This window comes from Salvelinus namaycush, chromosome 20 (genome assembly GCF_016432855.1).
Source record: "Salvelinus namaycush isolate Seneca chromosome 20, SaNama_1.0, whole genome shotgun sequence".
Classification (NCBI taxonomy): domain Eukaryota; kingdom Metazoa; phylum Chordata; class Actinopteri; order Salmoniformes; family Salmonidae; genus Salvelinus; species Salvelinus namaycush.
In genome coordinates, this window is record NC_052326.1 from 13,827,348 (window position 1) to 13,845,381 (window position 18,034).

The 18,034-nt window shown below is 41.4% G+C and overlaps 1 protein-coding gene across 1 annotated transcript in view; it reads left to right on the top strand.

The window, feature by feature from the left end:
• The first annotated feature begins 3,753 nt into the window (after positions 1-3,753).
• LOC120065594 (FERM domain-containing protein 4B-like) overlaps positions 3,754-18,034 on the top strand; it is a 34,028-nt gene continuing 19,747 nt past the window's right edge. Inside the window, exons 1-5 of the mRNA XM_039016658.1 lie at positions 3,754-3,761; positions 4,009-4,101; positions 4,564-4,648; positions 7,569-7,625; positions 7,997-8,019. Of these exons, the coding sequence (XP_038872586.1) occupies positions 3,754-3,761; positions 4,009-4,101; positions 4,564-4,648; positions 7,569-7,625; positions 7,997-8,019 (266 nt within the window). The remainder of the gene's footprint in view (positions 3,762-4,008; positions 4,102-4,563; positions 4,649-7,568; positions 7,626-7,996; positions 8,020-18,034) is intronic.

Consider the following 18,034-nt stretch of genomic DNA (forward strand, 5'->3'; position numbering starts at 1 on the left):
TGTCATTTACAAAATAGCCTCCAAAACCCTACTCAATAAATTGGATGCAGTCTATCACAGTGCCATCCGTTTTGTCACCAAAGCCCCATATACTACCCACCACTGCGACCTGTACACTCTCGTTGGCTGGCCCTCGCTTCATACTCGTCGCCAAACCCACTGGTTCCAGGTCATCTACAAGACCCTGCTAGGTAAAGTCCCCCCTTATCTCAGCTCGCTGGTCACCATAGCAGCACCTACCTGTAGCACGCGCTCCAGCAGGTATATCTCTCTAGTCACCCCCAAAACCAATTCTTCCTTTGGACGCCTCTCCTTCCAGTTCTCTGCTGCCAATGACTGGAACGAACTACAAAAATCTCTGAAACTGGAAACACCTATCTCCCTCACTAGCTTTAAGCACCAGCTGTCAGAGCAGCTCATAGATTACTGCACCTGTACATAACCCATCTACAATTTAGCCCAAACAACTACCTCTTTACCTACTGTATTTATTTATTAATTTATTTTGCTCCTTTGCACCCCATTATTTCTGTCTCTACTTTGCACTTTCTTCCAATGCAAACCAACCATTCCAGTGTTTTTTTAGTTTTTATTTTACTTGCTGTGTTGTACTCACTTCGCCTCCATGGCCTTTTTATATTTTTATTTATTTATACATATATCTGTTTGCCTTCACCTCCCTTATCTCACCTCACTTGCTCACATTGTATATAGACTTATTTTTTTTCACTGTATTATTGACTATATGTTTGTTTTTACTCCATGTGTAACTATGTGTTGTTGTATGTGTCGAACTGCTTTGCTTTATCTTGGCCAGGTCGCAATTGTAAATGAGAACGTGTTCTCAATTTGCCTACCTGGTTAAATAAAGGTTAAATAAAAAAAAATAAAAAATAAAAAAATGGCACATGTGGAAGTCATCAGGAAGCAGCATGGCCAGTCTTTTGATCTCCCAGATAGAAGTGAAGCACTTTGAAATGCTGTCTTTTGCTGGAGCACCTGAATGGGATCCTGCGTGTGGACAAATGACACATCCTCTATAACTCTACGTACATGTCTGTCAAATCTTGAAAATGTTCAAAAATGTCAATAATTCAGATATGTCAAATTAGGAAAGGTTGGCCTTCGTGAAGTACTACTAAACCAAATGACATGATTCATATTTGTAGATCATTATCAGTGAAGATGGATGGTGACAGGAGATGGTAATGAGTGAGAATATGTGGGGCTTATTGCAGTGAATTACAAGCGGGGTCTAACGCTGCAGGGCTGGAGCTAAGCCCATGTAGGTCAGTGTCTGGAGGTCGTGTGAAGAGGCCATGGCTGGAACGCCCCACCCCAATGACAGGCTGTCAAGGGGATGACCTCTGTGTCATGGCTATTACACATCACATGACCTTCCTTTAATCCTGTGGGTCAACCTCTCTAAAGCCATGGGCTCTAGCCTTCTGCAAGTGTAGGGGGAGGGGGGGGGGGTGCGGTCCTTCCTTAGTGATTCTTAAAACTTAGTTACTTAAAGTAAAAAAATTGTTAGGATAGATAGTCACCAACAACTCTTATTTTACTGCCATGCTACTAGGAAAAAATAAATGAGTGAAAAAAACATTGTAGAGCCACAGCACGTTGTACATCTTTATAGTCTAAGGGTATTTTAGGCGTCTGTTTAAATGTTTTATGAGTCTCTCTGTCTTTCTGAAATTGGTTGTGCAGTGAGCTGTAGCGTAATTCTTTGGAGATAGGGTTCAGACTGAGCAGTAGCTCATTAGTTGCTAAGGCAAATTTAAAATAGGTGGTGGTGTGAGGGTAGGTAGAGGGGGCTTTAGGGGGGCAAGAGAAGGGCACAAGCAAGGGGCAGAAAATCAGGGGGTGTAATTAAATGAGTACTACTGTTATTAGACTTTATCCCATTAAACAATGTTAGAAGACTAACACATTTTAGACCATGGAGCTACTGGCCTATTTGTTTTTATGTTTTGATGTCATTTGTCCGTAACAATGCAACATTGATAAATATAATGTGGTGTGGATCATGCACTGGACAACCGCATAATCCCTTAAATGGTTACTATAGTGACTAATCCCTGCATAGACAATGGAGCTTGTGTTATTAACAGCTACAATAATTCTCTATATTAAGATGGATTACACAGAAAGCACACAATGTTCTATGCAGACCGGCCCTATAGTTTCTTCTGTGTTACAAAAACTCTAAGAATTTGATCGTCATCCAGTAATCCATGATTTTGTTTTTGTTCTTTGCTGTATAGGTGGGCTATTGAACCATTCGGAAAGGGCTTGAATTCTCAAGGGAAATAATGACTCAACTTTGTTTTTTGAAATGCCTAAAAACTACACTTTGAGTTTAGAAAAAAGGGAGTTTACATAATTTTGTGTTTGCGCGACAGTAATTAAAATGCTTGGTCCAGACATGCTCACAAGTGAGTAAATTTCAATTAGGTTTTATGTATTCAAAAACAAAGCCAAAAAAGTAGCCTGTATAACAGCTTAAAATCAGCTCTGTTGTGGTGAAGGGAACAATATGTTCTGGTAGACTGTAGTTAACATCAGCCCAGAACGTCTATTCCCACCCTGTGGTCACTGGTCCCTAACGTGACAGTCACTTTCCACCACAGAGGCCAGCCAAGCCAGTTGGGAGCCACATGTTTTTCACTCCAACGAGTCACAGAAATAAATGTCGTCTTCTTTGCCACATTCCTGAGTGTCAAGCAGCCTTGAGAGTCAACATTGACACGACTCCTGTTCAGCATCTTTCCCTGGTTTCCCTGCAACTTTCGCAGACCTCTTACATGGCCATTCTTTGTTTGTCTCTCAATTTTACCTGACCATTCAGTGTTTTCTTGTTTCTTACAACTGTGTTGGAAACAAATGTCCTTAATCATCTACACACTCTCAGAAGTAACAGAATAAGGAAAGCACATTATGGGTCTTAAAATGTCACCAACAATATCACCAACAGTAGTTTGAATGCCCACTACGTGCCGTTCACTCCAAACACCTCCACACACTCATCTCACCCGAGGACATGGAATAATATACGGCAAGCACACACACACACCTGTAAAATGTGCTGACAGCACCCGAACACTAACATCCATTTGGACAATGGAAAAGGAATCCATTCATCTATTCAACAGCTATACTGTAGATTATACATTTTTTTGTCTTACATGGGAGGAAAGGCTCGGATCATTAGATTTGGTTCATGTTAATGAGAGTGGTGCAGAGGAAGGTCATGGATGTAGGGTGTAAAGCTGCTGTGCCGCTGGTTGGGTCTCAGCAGTGCATGGAGACACCAGGAATTAGATGGTGGTGCTAGAGTGAGAGTGTAGTAGCCGCTGTGCTGGGTGTCGTGAAAGTGTCGCCATGCTGTCTGGGGATCTCATCATGTCTGTTCCCTTCCCACAGATGACGGAGGGCCGGCTATGCCAGGTGCACCTCCTGGACGACAGGAAGCTGGAGCTGCTGGTCCAGGTAGGTACGCACCCTCTACACAAACTCAACCTCTGTACTTTTAATTGTCGTTATTCTCTAGTGTGGATACTTCATGCATTTGTGTTCATTTGTACTTTACCTGGTTTCATTTTCCTAGCCAAAGCTCTTGTCCCGGGATCTGTTAGATTTGGTGTCCTCACACTTTAACCTGAAGGAGAAGGAGTATTTTGGACTATTCTTCATCGATGACACGTATGTACAATTCCTAGCTACATTCTAGTTCACTGACATATGTCCAATATGTTGGTGTCAGATATAAAATACTGTACATGGGTGCAAACCAGTCTAGCTCTTTTTCCATGCTGCTGATTGCATCTCCATGACACAAGTTGAAATGATGCAACTTAAGAGAGAACTTTGTATTAGTCTAGCAGTTGACAGCACTATTAAATAGATAGCATCTGTTGTAAGTAACATGAGTTTGAACAGAGTAGTCGTGGTGATGATAATGTATTCTGCCTATAACCCTTTAAATCTGCTTGTATCCTTCCCAAGTGGTCAGAGTAACTGGCTCCAGCTGGATCGCAGGGTTCTGGATCATGACTTCACTAAAAAGACTGGTCCAATGGAGCTCAAATTCCTGGTCAGGTGAGGGATCTCTCTCTCTCTTGCTTTCTCTCTCTCTCAGCTGGTAGCCTACAGTATGGACCCCCATACTGTACCAGCCAGCTACCTTATAGTGTACCACATATACCATCAGGCTGAGGCTTTGACAGTGTGTCTTACATGTTCTTAAATCCATTGACTTACCCTTCCTCTTTGCAAACTAGGCTATTAGGTTTATTTGAAAATCCATCGAGGGGAAAAAAGTAGGTCTCTATAAATGTTGCTTAGGCTCAAAGAGCTAACTACATTGTTCATTCCCCCAGTGTTGATAGGAGGTACTTGTAACCCTGACCACATGTAGCTAGTCATGTCCAGTAGATGGTGCTAATGTAATATTCTGAAATATGAACGACTTCTGAAATTGGGGTAGGCAACCAGGAGCATTACCTTACACCTAATTCAAGTACTCCATTTAATTACATCATGTCTATTTGTGTTTTGCAGGTTTTATATTGAGAAGATAACATTCTTGAAAGAGAATACAACAGTAGAGCTGTTTTTCCTAAATGCCAAATCGTCAGTCTTTAATGTAAGTGGATGTAACTACTTTTCTTACATTTCTTACTCAATATGATTTTATTGAGCTTACCACGAGTCAGCCCTCCATAGCCTGTCCTTCAATTTCCATGCCAATGCACATATTGTGCTTACCCTGTTCCACTGCATGCTCAGACATAAACCAATTGTTTGACCTGTGATCATTTGAGGAGTGAAAATATAATCCCACAAATGTAATTACAAGCCAAAGGTTCCTGTTGTGGAATCCTAGTTGATAGGATGAGTGGCTGCTGGAACTGAAAGTTGGCTCTAGACGTCAATATCTTAAAACAACAAGCATGTGGGCCAGAAACACAGTAGGTGGCCAGAGAATTCTTATGTCTACACATCATTTACAGAAGACAGTAAGGACTAGCTGTTTGACTGGACACTCTCCACTCTCATTACTATCAATTATTTTAAGCTCTTTCAAAAACAGTCTTTATAGTAATTCTTCTACAGAGTTATTTTCTAATGTGGGTTAAAGTCACTTGACTGCTGACTTCACAGAGACTTTCCTGCTTTTGTTTTATGTAGGCTACTCTAATGCAAAATTCTTCAACACAATGATGGCTTTCAGGCTTTCTCCAAGAGTACCAAATAGTTCCCTAATCCTTCAAAATATCATTTGACTTAGGGCTTTCTTTTGGAAACACTGCACTGTACCAACATGAAAAAGAACAATATCCTGATTCACTGCCTCTTCTCTCTGAGGCCTGTGCATATTTCCCATGCCACACACAGCTCAGCCAGACTAGCAGAAATCAATTTCTGAGCTGTGTTGCTGTAAAACTATTAGATAACCAAGAGGAGGAAATCATCTAGGCTACCATACATGTTGAATAATGCAGCTGGAGGAACAGGTCTAACATTTCATAATGTACACATACATCACATATTACATGGTCACACACACATGTGAGAATTGTAAAATAAAGTAGTGTTATCTAGCAGTGATTGTAAAGGGTTGAGTGCTGCACCCACTGTTGACTTCCCTTATTAGTCTGACATTGGAAAGCTGACCTTTGACCATCAATTGCTTTTTTTATTGCAATTTGATTTTGGCAGATGCATTGAATAAGGATCATCAATAGCACTCGTACTGTCTATTGCATTATTTCCTCCTCCTGTATTATACATATGCTAAAATGTATTAGTCAATTCTACTGCCATTTACTTCATGTTCGTATTCGTATCTTTTGTTTTCTTATTGTTGTTGCATTGTCAAGAAGGTAAGCATTTCGTTGGACGATGTATACCCGTACATACGACAAATAAAACTTGAAACTTAACAGAATTATACTGAACGAAAATGTAAACGCAACAATTTCACTGAGTTACATTTCATGTAAGGAAATCAGTAAATTGAAATAAATTCATTAAGCCCTAATCTATGGATTTCACATGACTGGGCAGGGGTGCAGCCTTGGGATGGCCTGGGAGGGCATAGGCACACACACTCGGGAGCCAGGCCTGCCCACTGGGGAGCCAGGCCCAGCCAATCAGAATGAGTTCTTCCCCACAAAAGGGCTTTATTACAGACAGAAATACACCTCAGTTTCATCAGCTGTCCGGGTGGCTGGTCTCAGACGATCCCGAAGGTTAAGAAGCCATATGTGGAGTTCCTGGGCTGGGGTGGTCTGCGGTTGTGAGCCCGGTTGGACGTACTGACAAATTCTCTAAAAAGATGTTGGAGGCGGCTGATGGTAGAGAAATTAACATTCAATTATTTGGCAACAGCTAAACATTCCTGCAGCCAGCATGCCAATTGCACGCTCCCTCAACCTGAGACATCTGCAGCATCGTGTTGTGTGACAAAACTGCACATTTTAGAGCGGCCTTTTATTGTTACACAAGGTGCACTTGTGTAATGATCCTGCTGTTTAATCAGCCAATTGATATGCCACACCTGTCAGGTGGATGGATTATCTTGGCAAAAGAGAAATGCTCATTAACATGGATGTAAACAAATTTGTGCATTTGAGAGAAATTAGCTTTTTGTGCATATGGAACATTGCTGGGATCTTTTATTTCAGCTCATGAAACATGGGACACTTTACATGTTGCATTTATATTTTTGTTCAGTGTGTGTATGTGTATATATATATATTACATCAGTATGTCTGAGTAGCCAACAGCCATTTGCATTTGTTTATCACCTACAGTTGTTGAATTACTTAAGAGGAAACGATGGATCCCATTCCCAATAGTTCAGATGTGATAGGGGGTACATGTTTTGCTATCTGGGAGGCTACCCATGTATTTACGCGCCCTTGATCATCTCCACGCCACGGAGATGGTCTTACATCTTGAGCCGCAAGTCTGCCTTTCTACTTTAGAGGATAACGTTACTAGCAAGCTAACAACAGCACCGCCCTGTCCTCCATCGACTGACCTAAAAATTTCACGCACACCGCCAATTCATAACCCTGTATTGAACTTAAAATAAATCCATTTGATATCATACACACTATAAATACGTTATGGGATACGTGTATTTTGTGGATAGTGACCCAGCGTTGCCAGGAGTAACTTTTTTTCCCCAGGACACTGGAGGAACGTGAACCTGCTCTCAGAATGTACCATTTTGATTATAAGGGTGTTGAAATTATATATAACTGCGATTATACTGGCTTTTTGTAACTATTGTATGCACGTTCGTTCTATGTTATTATAAACATAACAATAATTCGTTTCGAGCGTGGATGAAGAATATGAAAAACTCTTCTAATATTCCGACTCAATTTTAAACACGCACACCCACTTTTCAGTGACAATGGTTCAGTCGGTAACTGTGGAGCGGAGGTACGGGTGGTAATGAGATTTGCCTCAAGTCAAGTGCTACTGTTCGAATGCGGTACACTTGTTTTTCCACCCTATAATTTTGCCATTTCCTTTTTTTTTCACGACAGGAGATCATCGAAGTGGAGAGTGAAAACGTTTTCAAATTAGCTGCTTACGCCTTGCAGGTAAATTACTTTTTAGAAATTTGTGGTTGTCATTCATCAGCGATTTGAATCTAAACTGAATCTACACTGCATGCACGCTGTTACAAAAAGGGTTAGGGTTTCGGGACTTTATTTTGAGAGATGTGTAGTAGTTACGTTTTCACTTTAATATTGAAATCGTTTACTACAATGATTGTAGTTCTTTAGTGTGCAATTATATGTTTTGCTGTAATGCTATTCAACACTGAGTGAGATTAAAAAGTGTTCGCGTTGTCCCAATGAACATTCAAGACTTGCAATGACATAGGCCTATTGCTGGTGAAATCCTCCAGGCTAGTAGGCTACTTGTTGTATCATCATTCTCACTAATAAGGGTGCTATTTTTTTCCCAGGAGGCCAAAGGAGACTACACAAAGTAAGGATTCACTCATGTAAACCAAAATCGATAAATAAATAATATTATTAGAATACAGTCAATTGTGTGAAATTATGATCTGCATGCCTCTTTTGTTAAAGACAATTGTAACAAAATTGCTTAACCTTACACAGGCTATTCACCCAGTCACATTTCCAACACGCTTTTGTGTAAGCTTCAAGTTTCTTAATTAAGCAGTCTACAGTCGTATTACAGTAAGCAATCTACACATTTGTTATTTACCACATAATCAATGCTTCTATGTAGTTTGTACCACATGTTTGAGGCCTGTGGTGTTGAGTCAAAGCTCAGTAGACAACCCTGGCAGGGAAGTTCGCTGGCTCATTTAATGGTTAATTACGTTGGTTCAGATTTTGGGTTTTATCTTAGTAGTTGATGATTTCCTTGATGTTGTTCTTTTGGTGTTGAGCTGGAATTTGCTTTACATGCAACTCTGTTTTATATATTCCGTGTTGATGAAAGCATCTGTAGAACATACACAGTGATGCTTCTAGATGCAGTTGTCCTGCTCAGTTCTGATTGCGTGTTAAATGGGACGTGTTTTATTGTTTTCAATCTCCATTGCTCAGTAGCCAAATGGTATAGGCTCTACTCTGGAAAACCTGACCTCAATTGCTTTCTGTTGAGTTTGTGTCCTGGCTATTGCATTTCCTTTCCCCGCATCTAGTTCAGTGTAAGTATGTCTTGGGTAAGATTATTGTTGCCTGCACAAAATAACAATCATTCGTCTTCTCCCTCAGAATGTTATTTGGGAACTAGGACTAATATGTTTTTGTGGCAGGATTAAGCACTTTAAGGCTTGACCTAGTGATAAGGTTTGTTATTTTAGTCGTCAGTTGGAGAGGCCTGAGGTAAAATGTAAATATTGTCCTGTCTGTCAGAGTGGACGAGCTGGTTATATTGCTGAACCTGTGGGGTGTTTTCCCCAGCTTGGGTCCCCTAGAGGCCCCTGGCCATTATCTGAACACAAGGCTTTGTGTTCTGCTCTGTAAGGAATTGTATGGTGTGAATGCACACAGTGATATTTAATGCTGAAAATGCAGTTTGTTTCTACGTCAAAGTCCCATCTTTGTACTCTCAAAAACTCTAGGACCTTCTTTTTTTTTTTTTTCAAGCCCACCTCTCAGCAAGCTTCAGAGTTGATGGTGATTGTATTCTATTCAGACCGGCCAGTGAAGCCCTTCACAGCTTTGTATTGCAGTATGTTAGGGGTGATTTACATATGTTTTTTAGCCCTGAGGTGTCAGGCAGCTACGTGAGTTAATGTTTCAGCCTGTGAGGGCGTGGGGATGTGCTGCACTTTGTCCTGACTGAAAGCACAATGAAACAGACCCTGTCAACAAAGTCTGTAAAATCAGTGTGGATGGCAGCCTGTCCAACTATATAGCCCAGCCTACTCTCTGCCGAGTTGTTCTTCAAATATGTATTAACCTTTCTCTCTGATGGTTTTCATTTGTACCTTTTTGGAGGAGGAAGGTTGGCAAATCCCCTCATATAACATATGCTGCTTAAGACAGGCATTGCAAAGGGCCCTGCAGCTCTGAGATTAGATGTGGAGGAGTTAGGGAGACCCCCCTTTCCAATTTACAGCCTGTTCTAAGAGGGATGAGTCTTAAGAGTGCAGACCCCACTGGCCCACTGTAAACTGCCAGGTGTCAGAGGGACTAACCATTATGATGTCATCTCTCGTGGTCAAAGCCCCCCCCCCAGTCAGATGTTGTTAGTATAATACATTAGGTCTATAGGTTACAGCAGGGGTTTCCAACCTAGTGGGGCGCCAACATTTTGTGGGGTTCTTCCTTGATTTGATTTGAAGAAAAAAAATATATATATACACACACTGAACACAAATGTAAACGCAACATGCAACAATTTTACTGAGTTACAGTTAATGAGGAAATCTGTAAATTTAAATAAATTCATTAGGACCTAATCTATGGATTTCTCATGACTGGGAATACAGATATCCATCTGTTGGTTACAGATACCTGGACCTCAGGATCTCGTCACAGTATTTTTGTGCATTCAAATTGCCATCGATTAAAATGCAATTGGGTTCATTGTCTGTAGCTTATGCCTGCCCATAACATAACCCCACCGCCACCATGGGGCACTCTGCTCACAACGTTGACATCAGCAAACCGCTTGCCCACGCAACACCATACATGTGGTCTGCGGTTGTGAAGCCGGTTGGACATACTGCCAAATTCTGTAAAACAATGTTGGCGGCAACTAATGATAGAGAAATGAACATTCAATTTACATTTAAGTCATTTAGCAATTGTCTGGCAACAGCTCTGGTGGACATTCCTGCAGTCAGCATGCCAATTGCACACTCCCTCAAGACATCTGTGGCATTGTGTGAGACAACTGCACATTTTAGAGTGGCCTTTCATTGTCCCCAGCACAAGGTGCACCTGTGTAATGGCCATGCTGTTTAAGTAGCTTCTTGATATGCCACACCTGTCAGGTGGATGGATTATCTTGGCAAAGGAGAAATGCTCACTAACAGGGATGTACATTTCTGGGATCTTATTTTTTTTTCAGCTCATGAAACATGGGACCAACACTTAACATGTTGCGTTTTATATTTTTGTTCAGTATTGATGCATTTTATTTTTTACAATTTGCGATTGTTTATACAGATCTAAAATGATGCATATATCCGTAACGCTTTAAGCTTGAAACAAGCGGTAAAATACCCTAGGAAGACACGACGCTGGTGCACATGCAAATATATTTGGTTGGTCTCTACGACAGTCAGAAGCAGAGTTACGACCTAAAGTCGACAAGTCAAATAAATTGGACTTTGCTTGGGAAGTAATCTTATACAATGTGTGACTCTGTTGCTATCAATTGATCTATTCACTTTCTGTAAATTTAGGGTTCATGTAAATTATCATAACATATTTGGTAGTGGAGTAACATTTGGGTTATTCGGGTCTAGACTTTATTTTCCTTACGTAATTTAAAAATAATTAATATCTAAAATATGCCTTGTCAAACTATGTAGGATTGCAGGAAAGGAACTTCAAAATAACAATTTTTCTAGGTCCCTCAAATGAAACAAAATCAAGCTAGTGGCTATGTGAAAAAGGGGCCCTGGGGGGGAAAGGTTGGGACCCCTGAGTTACAGCACCCCTGAGTTACAGCACCCCTGAGTTACAGCACCCCTGAGTTACAGCACCCCTGAGTTACAGCACCCCTGAGTTACAGCACCCCTGAGTTACAGCACCCCTGAGTTACAGCACCCCTGAGTTACAGCACCCCTGAGTTACAGCACCCCTGCCTGGCACTGTCAATTCACTCACTCAAGTGAAGATTCAGCCTGCTTTTACTGAGACTTTCACAGCAATGGGGACCACATCTCTTTTCACACCAGTCTCTTTCCCTGGATTTCCTTTACAATGAACAACTCTCAGCTCACTGAAATAGCTGACATATGAGTGTTTAGCCTACACGCTGGCTGGCTGGCTGGCTGGCTGGCTGGCTGGCTGGGTGGAGGAGTTGCCCCCAGCCCACGCTGCAGGAAGATAAGACATCGTAATGAATTCCAGATTGCTGACAAGGCGATGTGGCTTCAGAGTAGATCACCCGACAACACCAGGCCCAGCGCCCTATAAAATGTATGCCATCAAACTCCATAGCAGTGAACTGCCATAGCAGCAGAAACCAGTGAACCTTGAAGCAGCTAGCTTGGGAGCAATTATTCAAGTGAGTCTCTCTCTGTAGTGTTTCACCTTTGTGTGGAGTAAGCAGGTTCCCATAACTAGATCATTATGGCCTCTGCATGCTAGTGATTGTTTAGCTTTTTTCATTAACTTTGAAGATGGAGAAACCTCAAGTGAGATATTTGAAAATGTAAGTTCAGCTCATGCGTTTTGTTTTGTTAGTACATTTGTCATTGTAAATAAGAATTTGTTCTAAACTGACTTGCCTAGTTAAATAAAGCTTACACATCCAATACGTTCAATGAAAAAGGACCCAAAACATAAGTATTATAAGTTGTCCTAGTAGTTTAGAACATGATAAAGATATGAAAGACCTGCCGGTCTGAGTCCTGTCCCAGAGGCCAAGTCATATTTTTGAAAAGCTCTCTGAGTTGTACAGTACCTTTTTAACACTGCATGCCAGAACTGGTGAATGGCTTTTGTTCTGGCCTCCAATGCTCTGGCCTGCCAAGTCATAGCCCTCTTTGGCGATCAGTAATTGTAGAGCAAGTGCTCCCCCCTCGTGTGTTTTGGAGTGTTCACTATCACAGACCTTGATAGTGACATGCAGCACAGTTAGTGCAGAGAGATAGCATGCTAATGCTGTGTTTTTATATCACTTCCAGACTTCTACATACTAATCGGTACTCAAAAGTGAGAGGAAATGGTATTCAAAATGACAAAGTATTGTAGACCTGTGTCTCATTCTTTGCACTGGTATCATGGATTATTGAAGTCAACACCTGTACTGTACACACCAACCTCAAGGAACGTTCAATGTATATGTGGTAGCATTAACAAACACATACTCATGAGTAGGGTTGCAAAATTCTGGGAACTTAAAATAAATTCCCAGATTCTCCCAAAATCCCAGTTGGAAGATTCCCGGAATCAGTCGGGAATGTTTACATTCTGTTTTACCCACTTCATATGTGTATATACTGTATTATAGTCAAGGCTCATCCTATATACAGTGCATTTGGAAAAGTATTCAGACCCCTTCTCCACATTTTATGTTACAGCCTTACTCAAAGTCCTCATCAACTCTAAACACAATGCCCCATAATGACAAAATGAAAACAGGTTGAGAATTTTCAACTTTATAAAAAATCACAAATATTTACATAAGTATTCAGACCCTTTGCTATGAGACTTGAAATTGAGCTCAGGTGCATCCTGTTAACATTGGTCGTCCTTGAGATGTTGCTACAACTCTATTGGAGTCCACCTGTGGTAAATTCAACTGATTGGACATGATTTGGAAAGGCACACGCCTGTCTATATAAGGTCCCACAGTTGACAGTGTATGTCAGAGCAAAAATCAAGCCATGAGGTCTAAGGAATTGTCCGTAGAGCTCCGAGACAGGATTATGTCGAGGCACAGATCTGGGGAAGGGTGCCAAAACATCTCTGCAGCACTGAAGGTCCCCAAGAACACAGTGGCCTCCATCATTCTTAAATGGAAGAAGTTTGGAACCACCAAGACTCTTCTTGGAGCTGGCCACCTGGCCAAACTCAGCAATCGGGGGAGAAGGGCCTTGGACAGGGAGGTGACCAAGATCCCGATGGTCACTATGACAGAGCTCCAGAGTTCCTCTGTGGAGATGGGAGAACCTTTCGGAAGGACAACCATCTCTGCAGCACTCAGGCCTTTATGGTAGTGGCCAGTCGAACGCCACTCCTCAGTAAAAGGCACATGACAGCCCGCTTGGAGTTTGCCAAATTGCACCTAAAGACTCTCAGACCATGAGAAACAAGATTATCTGGTCTGAAACCAAGCTGGGACTCTTTGGCCTGAATTCCAAGTGTCACGTCTGGTGAAGCATGGTGGTGGCAGAATCATGCTGTGTGGATGTTTTTCAGCAGCAGGGACTGGGAGACTAGTCAGGATCGAGGGAAAGATGAATGGAGCAAAGTGCAGAGATCCTTGTTGAAAGCCTGCTCCAGAGCACACCTAATGGGGTGAAGGTTCACCTTCCAACAGGAAAACGACCCTAAGCACACGGCCAAGACAGCGCAGGAGTGGCTTTGGGACAAGTCTCTGAATGTCCTTGAGTGGCCCAGCCAGAGCCCAGACTTGAACCCGAATTAACATCTCTGTAGAAACCTAGAAATAGCTATGCAGCAACACTCCCCATCCAACCTGACAGAGCTTGAGAGGATCTGCAGAGAAGAATGGGAGAAACTCCCCAAATACAGGTGTGTCAAGCTTGTAGCGTCATACCCAAGAAGACTCGAGGCTGTAATCGGTGCCAAAGGTGCGTCAACAAAAGTACTGAGTAAAGGGTCTGAATACTTATGTAAATGTCATATTTACGTTTTTTTAGTAAATGAGCAAAAATGTGTAAATTTTTGCTGTGTTGTTATGGGCTATTGTGTGTAAATTGAGGGGGGGAACAACTTAATCCATTTTAGAATAAGACTCTTTTCTCTGTATACATAAATGATGTTGCTCTTGCTGCTGGTGATTCTCTGATCCACCTCTACGCAGACCACACCATTCTGTATACATCTGGCCCTTCTTTGGACACTGTGATAACAAACCTCCAAACGAGCTTCAACGCCATAGAACACTACTTCCGTGGCCTCCAACTGCTTTTAAATGCTAGTAAAACTAAGTGCATGCTCTTCAACCGATTTGCTGCCCCACCCGACTAGCATCACTACTCTGGACGGTTCTGACCTAGAATATGTGGACAACTACAAATACCTAGGTGTCTGGTTAGACTGTATACTCTCCTTCCAGACTCACATTAAGCATCTCCAATCCAAAATGAGATCTAGAATCGGCTTCCTATTTCGCAACAAAGCCTCCTTCACTCATGCCGCCAAATATACTAGATGTCGACCGATTATGATTTTTCAATGCCGATACTGATTATTGGAGGACCAAAAAAAGCCGATACCGATTAATCGTCCGATTTTAAATAAAATAATATATAAAAAATAAACTTTTTAAAAAATGTATTTATTTATTTGTAATAATGACAAATAAAACCATACTGAATTAACACTTTTATTTTAACTTAATATAATGCATCAATAAAATCAATTTAGCCTCAAATAAATAATGAAACATATTCAATATTCCCAGGTAGGAAGTTTTAGGTTGTAGTTATTATAGGAATTATAGGACTATTTCTCTCTACCATTTGTATTTCATATACCTTTGACTATTGGATTTTCTTATAGGCACTTTAGTATTGCTGGTGTAAAAGTATAGCTTCCGTCCCTCTCCTCGCCCCTACCTGGGCTCGAACCAGGAACACATCGACAATAGCCACCCTCAATGCATTGTTACCCATCGCTCCAATAAACCCGCGGCCCTTGCAGAGCAAGGGGAACAACTACTTCAAGCTCTCAGAGCGAGTGATGTCACCGATTGAAACGCTATTAGCGCGCACCCCGCTAACTAGCTAGCCATTTCACATCGGTTACACCAGCCTAATCTCGGGAGTTGATAGGCTTGAAGTCATAAACAGCTCAATGCTTGAAGCACAGCGAAGAGCTGCTGGTAAACGCACGAAAGTGCTGTTTGAATGAATACTTATGAGCCTGCTGCTGCCTACCACCGCTCAGTCATACTGAAATATCAAATCATAGACTTAATTATAACATAATAACACACAGAAATACGAGCCTTAGGTCAATAATATGGTCAAATCCGTAAACTATCATTTCGAAAACAAAACGTTTATTCTTTCAGTGAAATACGGAACCGTTCCGTATTTAGTTCCGCAAATTAGTTCGCAACGAGCCAGGCGGCCCAAACTGTTGCATATACCCTGACTCTGCATGCAATGAACGCAAGAGAAGTGACACGATTTCCCTAGTTTAATATTGCCTGCTAACCTGGATTTATTTTAACTAAATATGCAGGTTTAAAAAATATATACTTCTGTGTATTGATTTTAAAGGCATTGATGTTTATGGTTAGGTACATTCATGCAACGATTGTGCTTTCGCAAATGCGCTTTTGTTAAATCATCCCCTGTTTAGCGAAGTTGGCTGCCTATGTTAGGAAGAAATAGTCTTCACACAGTTTGCAACGAGCCAGGCGGCCCAAACTGCTGCATATACCCTGACTCTGTTACACAGAACGCAAGAGACGTGACACAATTTCCCTAGTTAAAAGAAATTCACGTTAGCAGGCAATATTAACTAAATATGCAGGTTTAAAAAATATATACTTGTGTATTGATTTTAAGAAAGGGGTTGATGTTTATGGTTAGGTACACATTGGTGCAATGACAGTGCTTTTTTTCCACGAATGCGCTTGTTAAATCACCCGTTTGGCGAAGTAGGCTATGATTCAATGATAAATGAACAGGCACCGCATTGATTATATGCAAAGCAGGACAAGCTAGATAAACTAGTAATATCATCAACCATGTGTAGTTAACTAGTGATTATGTTAAGATTGATTGTTTTTCATAAGATACGTTTAATGCTAGCTAGCACCTTACCTTGGCTCCTTGCTGCAAACGCATAACAGGTAGTCAGCCTGCCACGCAGTCTCCTCGTGGAGTGCATTGTAATCGGCCATGATCGGTGTCCAAAAATACCGATTGTTATGAAAACTTGAATTCGGCCCTAATTAATCGGCCATTCCGATTTAATCGGTCGACCTCTAAAACATACCCTCGTAAAACTGACTATCCTACCAATCCTTGACTTCGGCGATGTCATTTACAAAATATCCCCCAACATTCTACTCTACAAACTGGATGTAGTCTATCACAGTGCCATCCGTTTTATCACCAAAGCCCCATATACTACCCACCACTGCAACCTGTATGCTCTCGTTGGCTGGCCCTCACTACATATCCATCGCCAAACCCACTGGCTCCAGGTCATCTATAAGTCTTTGATAGGTAAAGCCCCGCCTTATCTCAGCTCACTGGTCACCATAGCAACACCCACCCGTAGCACGCGCTCCAGCAGGTATATTGTACTGGTCATCCCCAAAGCCTAACTGGTTAAATAAAGGTGAAATTAATAAAAAAAGGCTGTAACGTAACAATGTGAAAAAAGTCAAGGGGTCTGAATACTTTCCGAATGCACTGTAACTACTGCCCGTACACACCTTTTCTGTTCATATACTGTCCATACTGTCTATACATACACACAATCATATATTTCGATTCTGGACTCTGACATTGCTTGTTCTTATGTTTCTTATTTCCTTTATTTACATTTTAGGGGTTTGGGTGCATTGTTTTGTATTGTTAGGTATTACTGCACTGTTGGAGCTAGGAATATAAGCATTTCGCTACACCCGCAATAACAGCTGCAAAATGTGTACTCTACCAATACAATTAGAATTTGATATGAATAAGCAGGAAAACCGGTATCCTCCCAGGATTTCTGGAAAACTAGAGAATGTATTGAACGTTCCTGGAATTTTGCAACCCTACTTGTGAGTCATAAGTACCAGCACATACAGTTGCTGCCAAAGATATTAGCGCCCTTGCACTTTTCTTAAATAATTCCCTATTTCTAGTAAAATAAGTCGAAATGTAATAATAAAACAACTTTTGGTCTCCACCTTGTTATTGAATTTTCAACATAGCAAAACCAATAGTGTTTTTGGCATGGACAAAATTATTAGCACCCTGGGGCCACGGTAACTGCCTACAAATTATTTTTGGAGCCATCAATGAGCTTGCTGCTACAGGCATTTTGGCCCACTCTTCAGCAGCAAACTGCTCCAGTTCTTCAATGTTTGAGGGGTGCCCTCCCCCAACTGCTGTTTTCAGCTCTCGCCATAGGTTATGGACGTGATTCAGATCTAGACTTTACGCTGGCCACTCCAACATTTTCTTCTTGATCCATTCCAGGGTGGTTTGAACGTGCGCAAGGCATCATATATCACAACCGGCCGTGATTGGGAGTCCAATAGGGCGGAGCACAATTGGCCCAGCGTCGTCCAGGTTTGGCCGGTGTAGGCCTTCATTGAAAATAATTTGTTCTTTAACTGACTTGCCTAGTTAAATAAAGGTTGCATGTAATCAGCAGATTATCAGGTGTTGGAATCCAATGTTCGACCCAGTGTTCAAAAACTGTCTCTCCATTAAAGGTTTTGGGTCTTCCAGCAGGACAACAACCCCAAACACATGTTAAAAAGCACCCAGGAATTAAAATTGTAAACTTAAAATCCATGTAAGGTGTGGTGACAAAGTTCAACTTATTTCAGAAGAAATAGGGAGGGACAAAAAGTGCAATGGTGTATTTGGCTACAACTGTACATTAAAGGGGCCTTGACACGATGTAACTATTTGAAT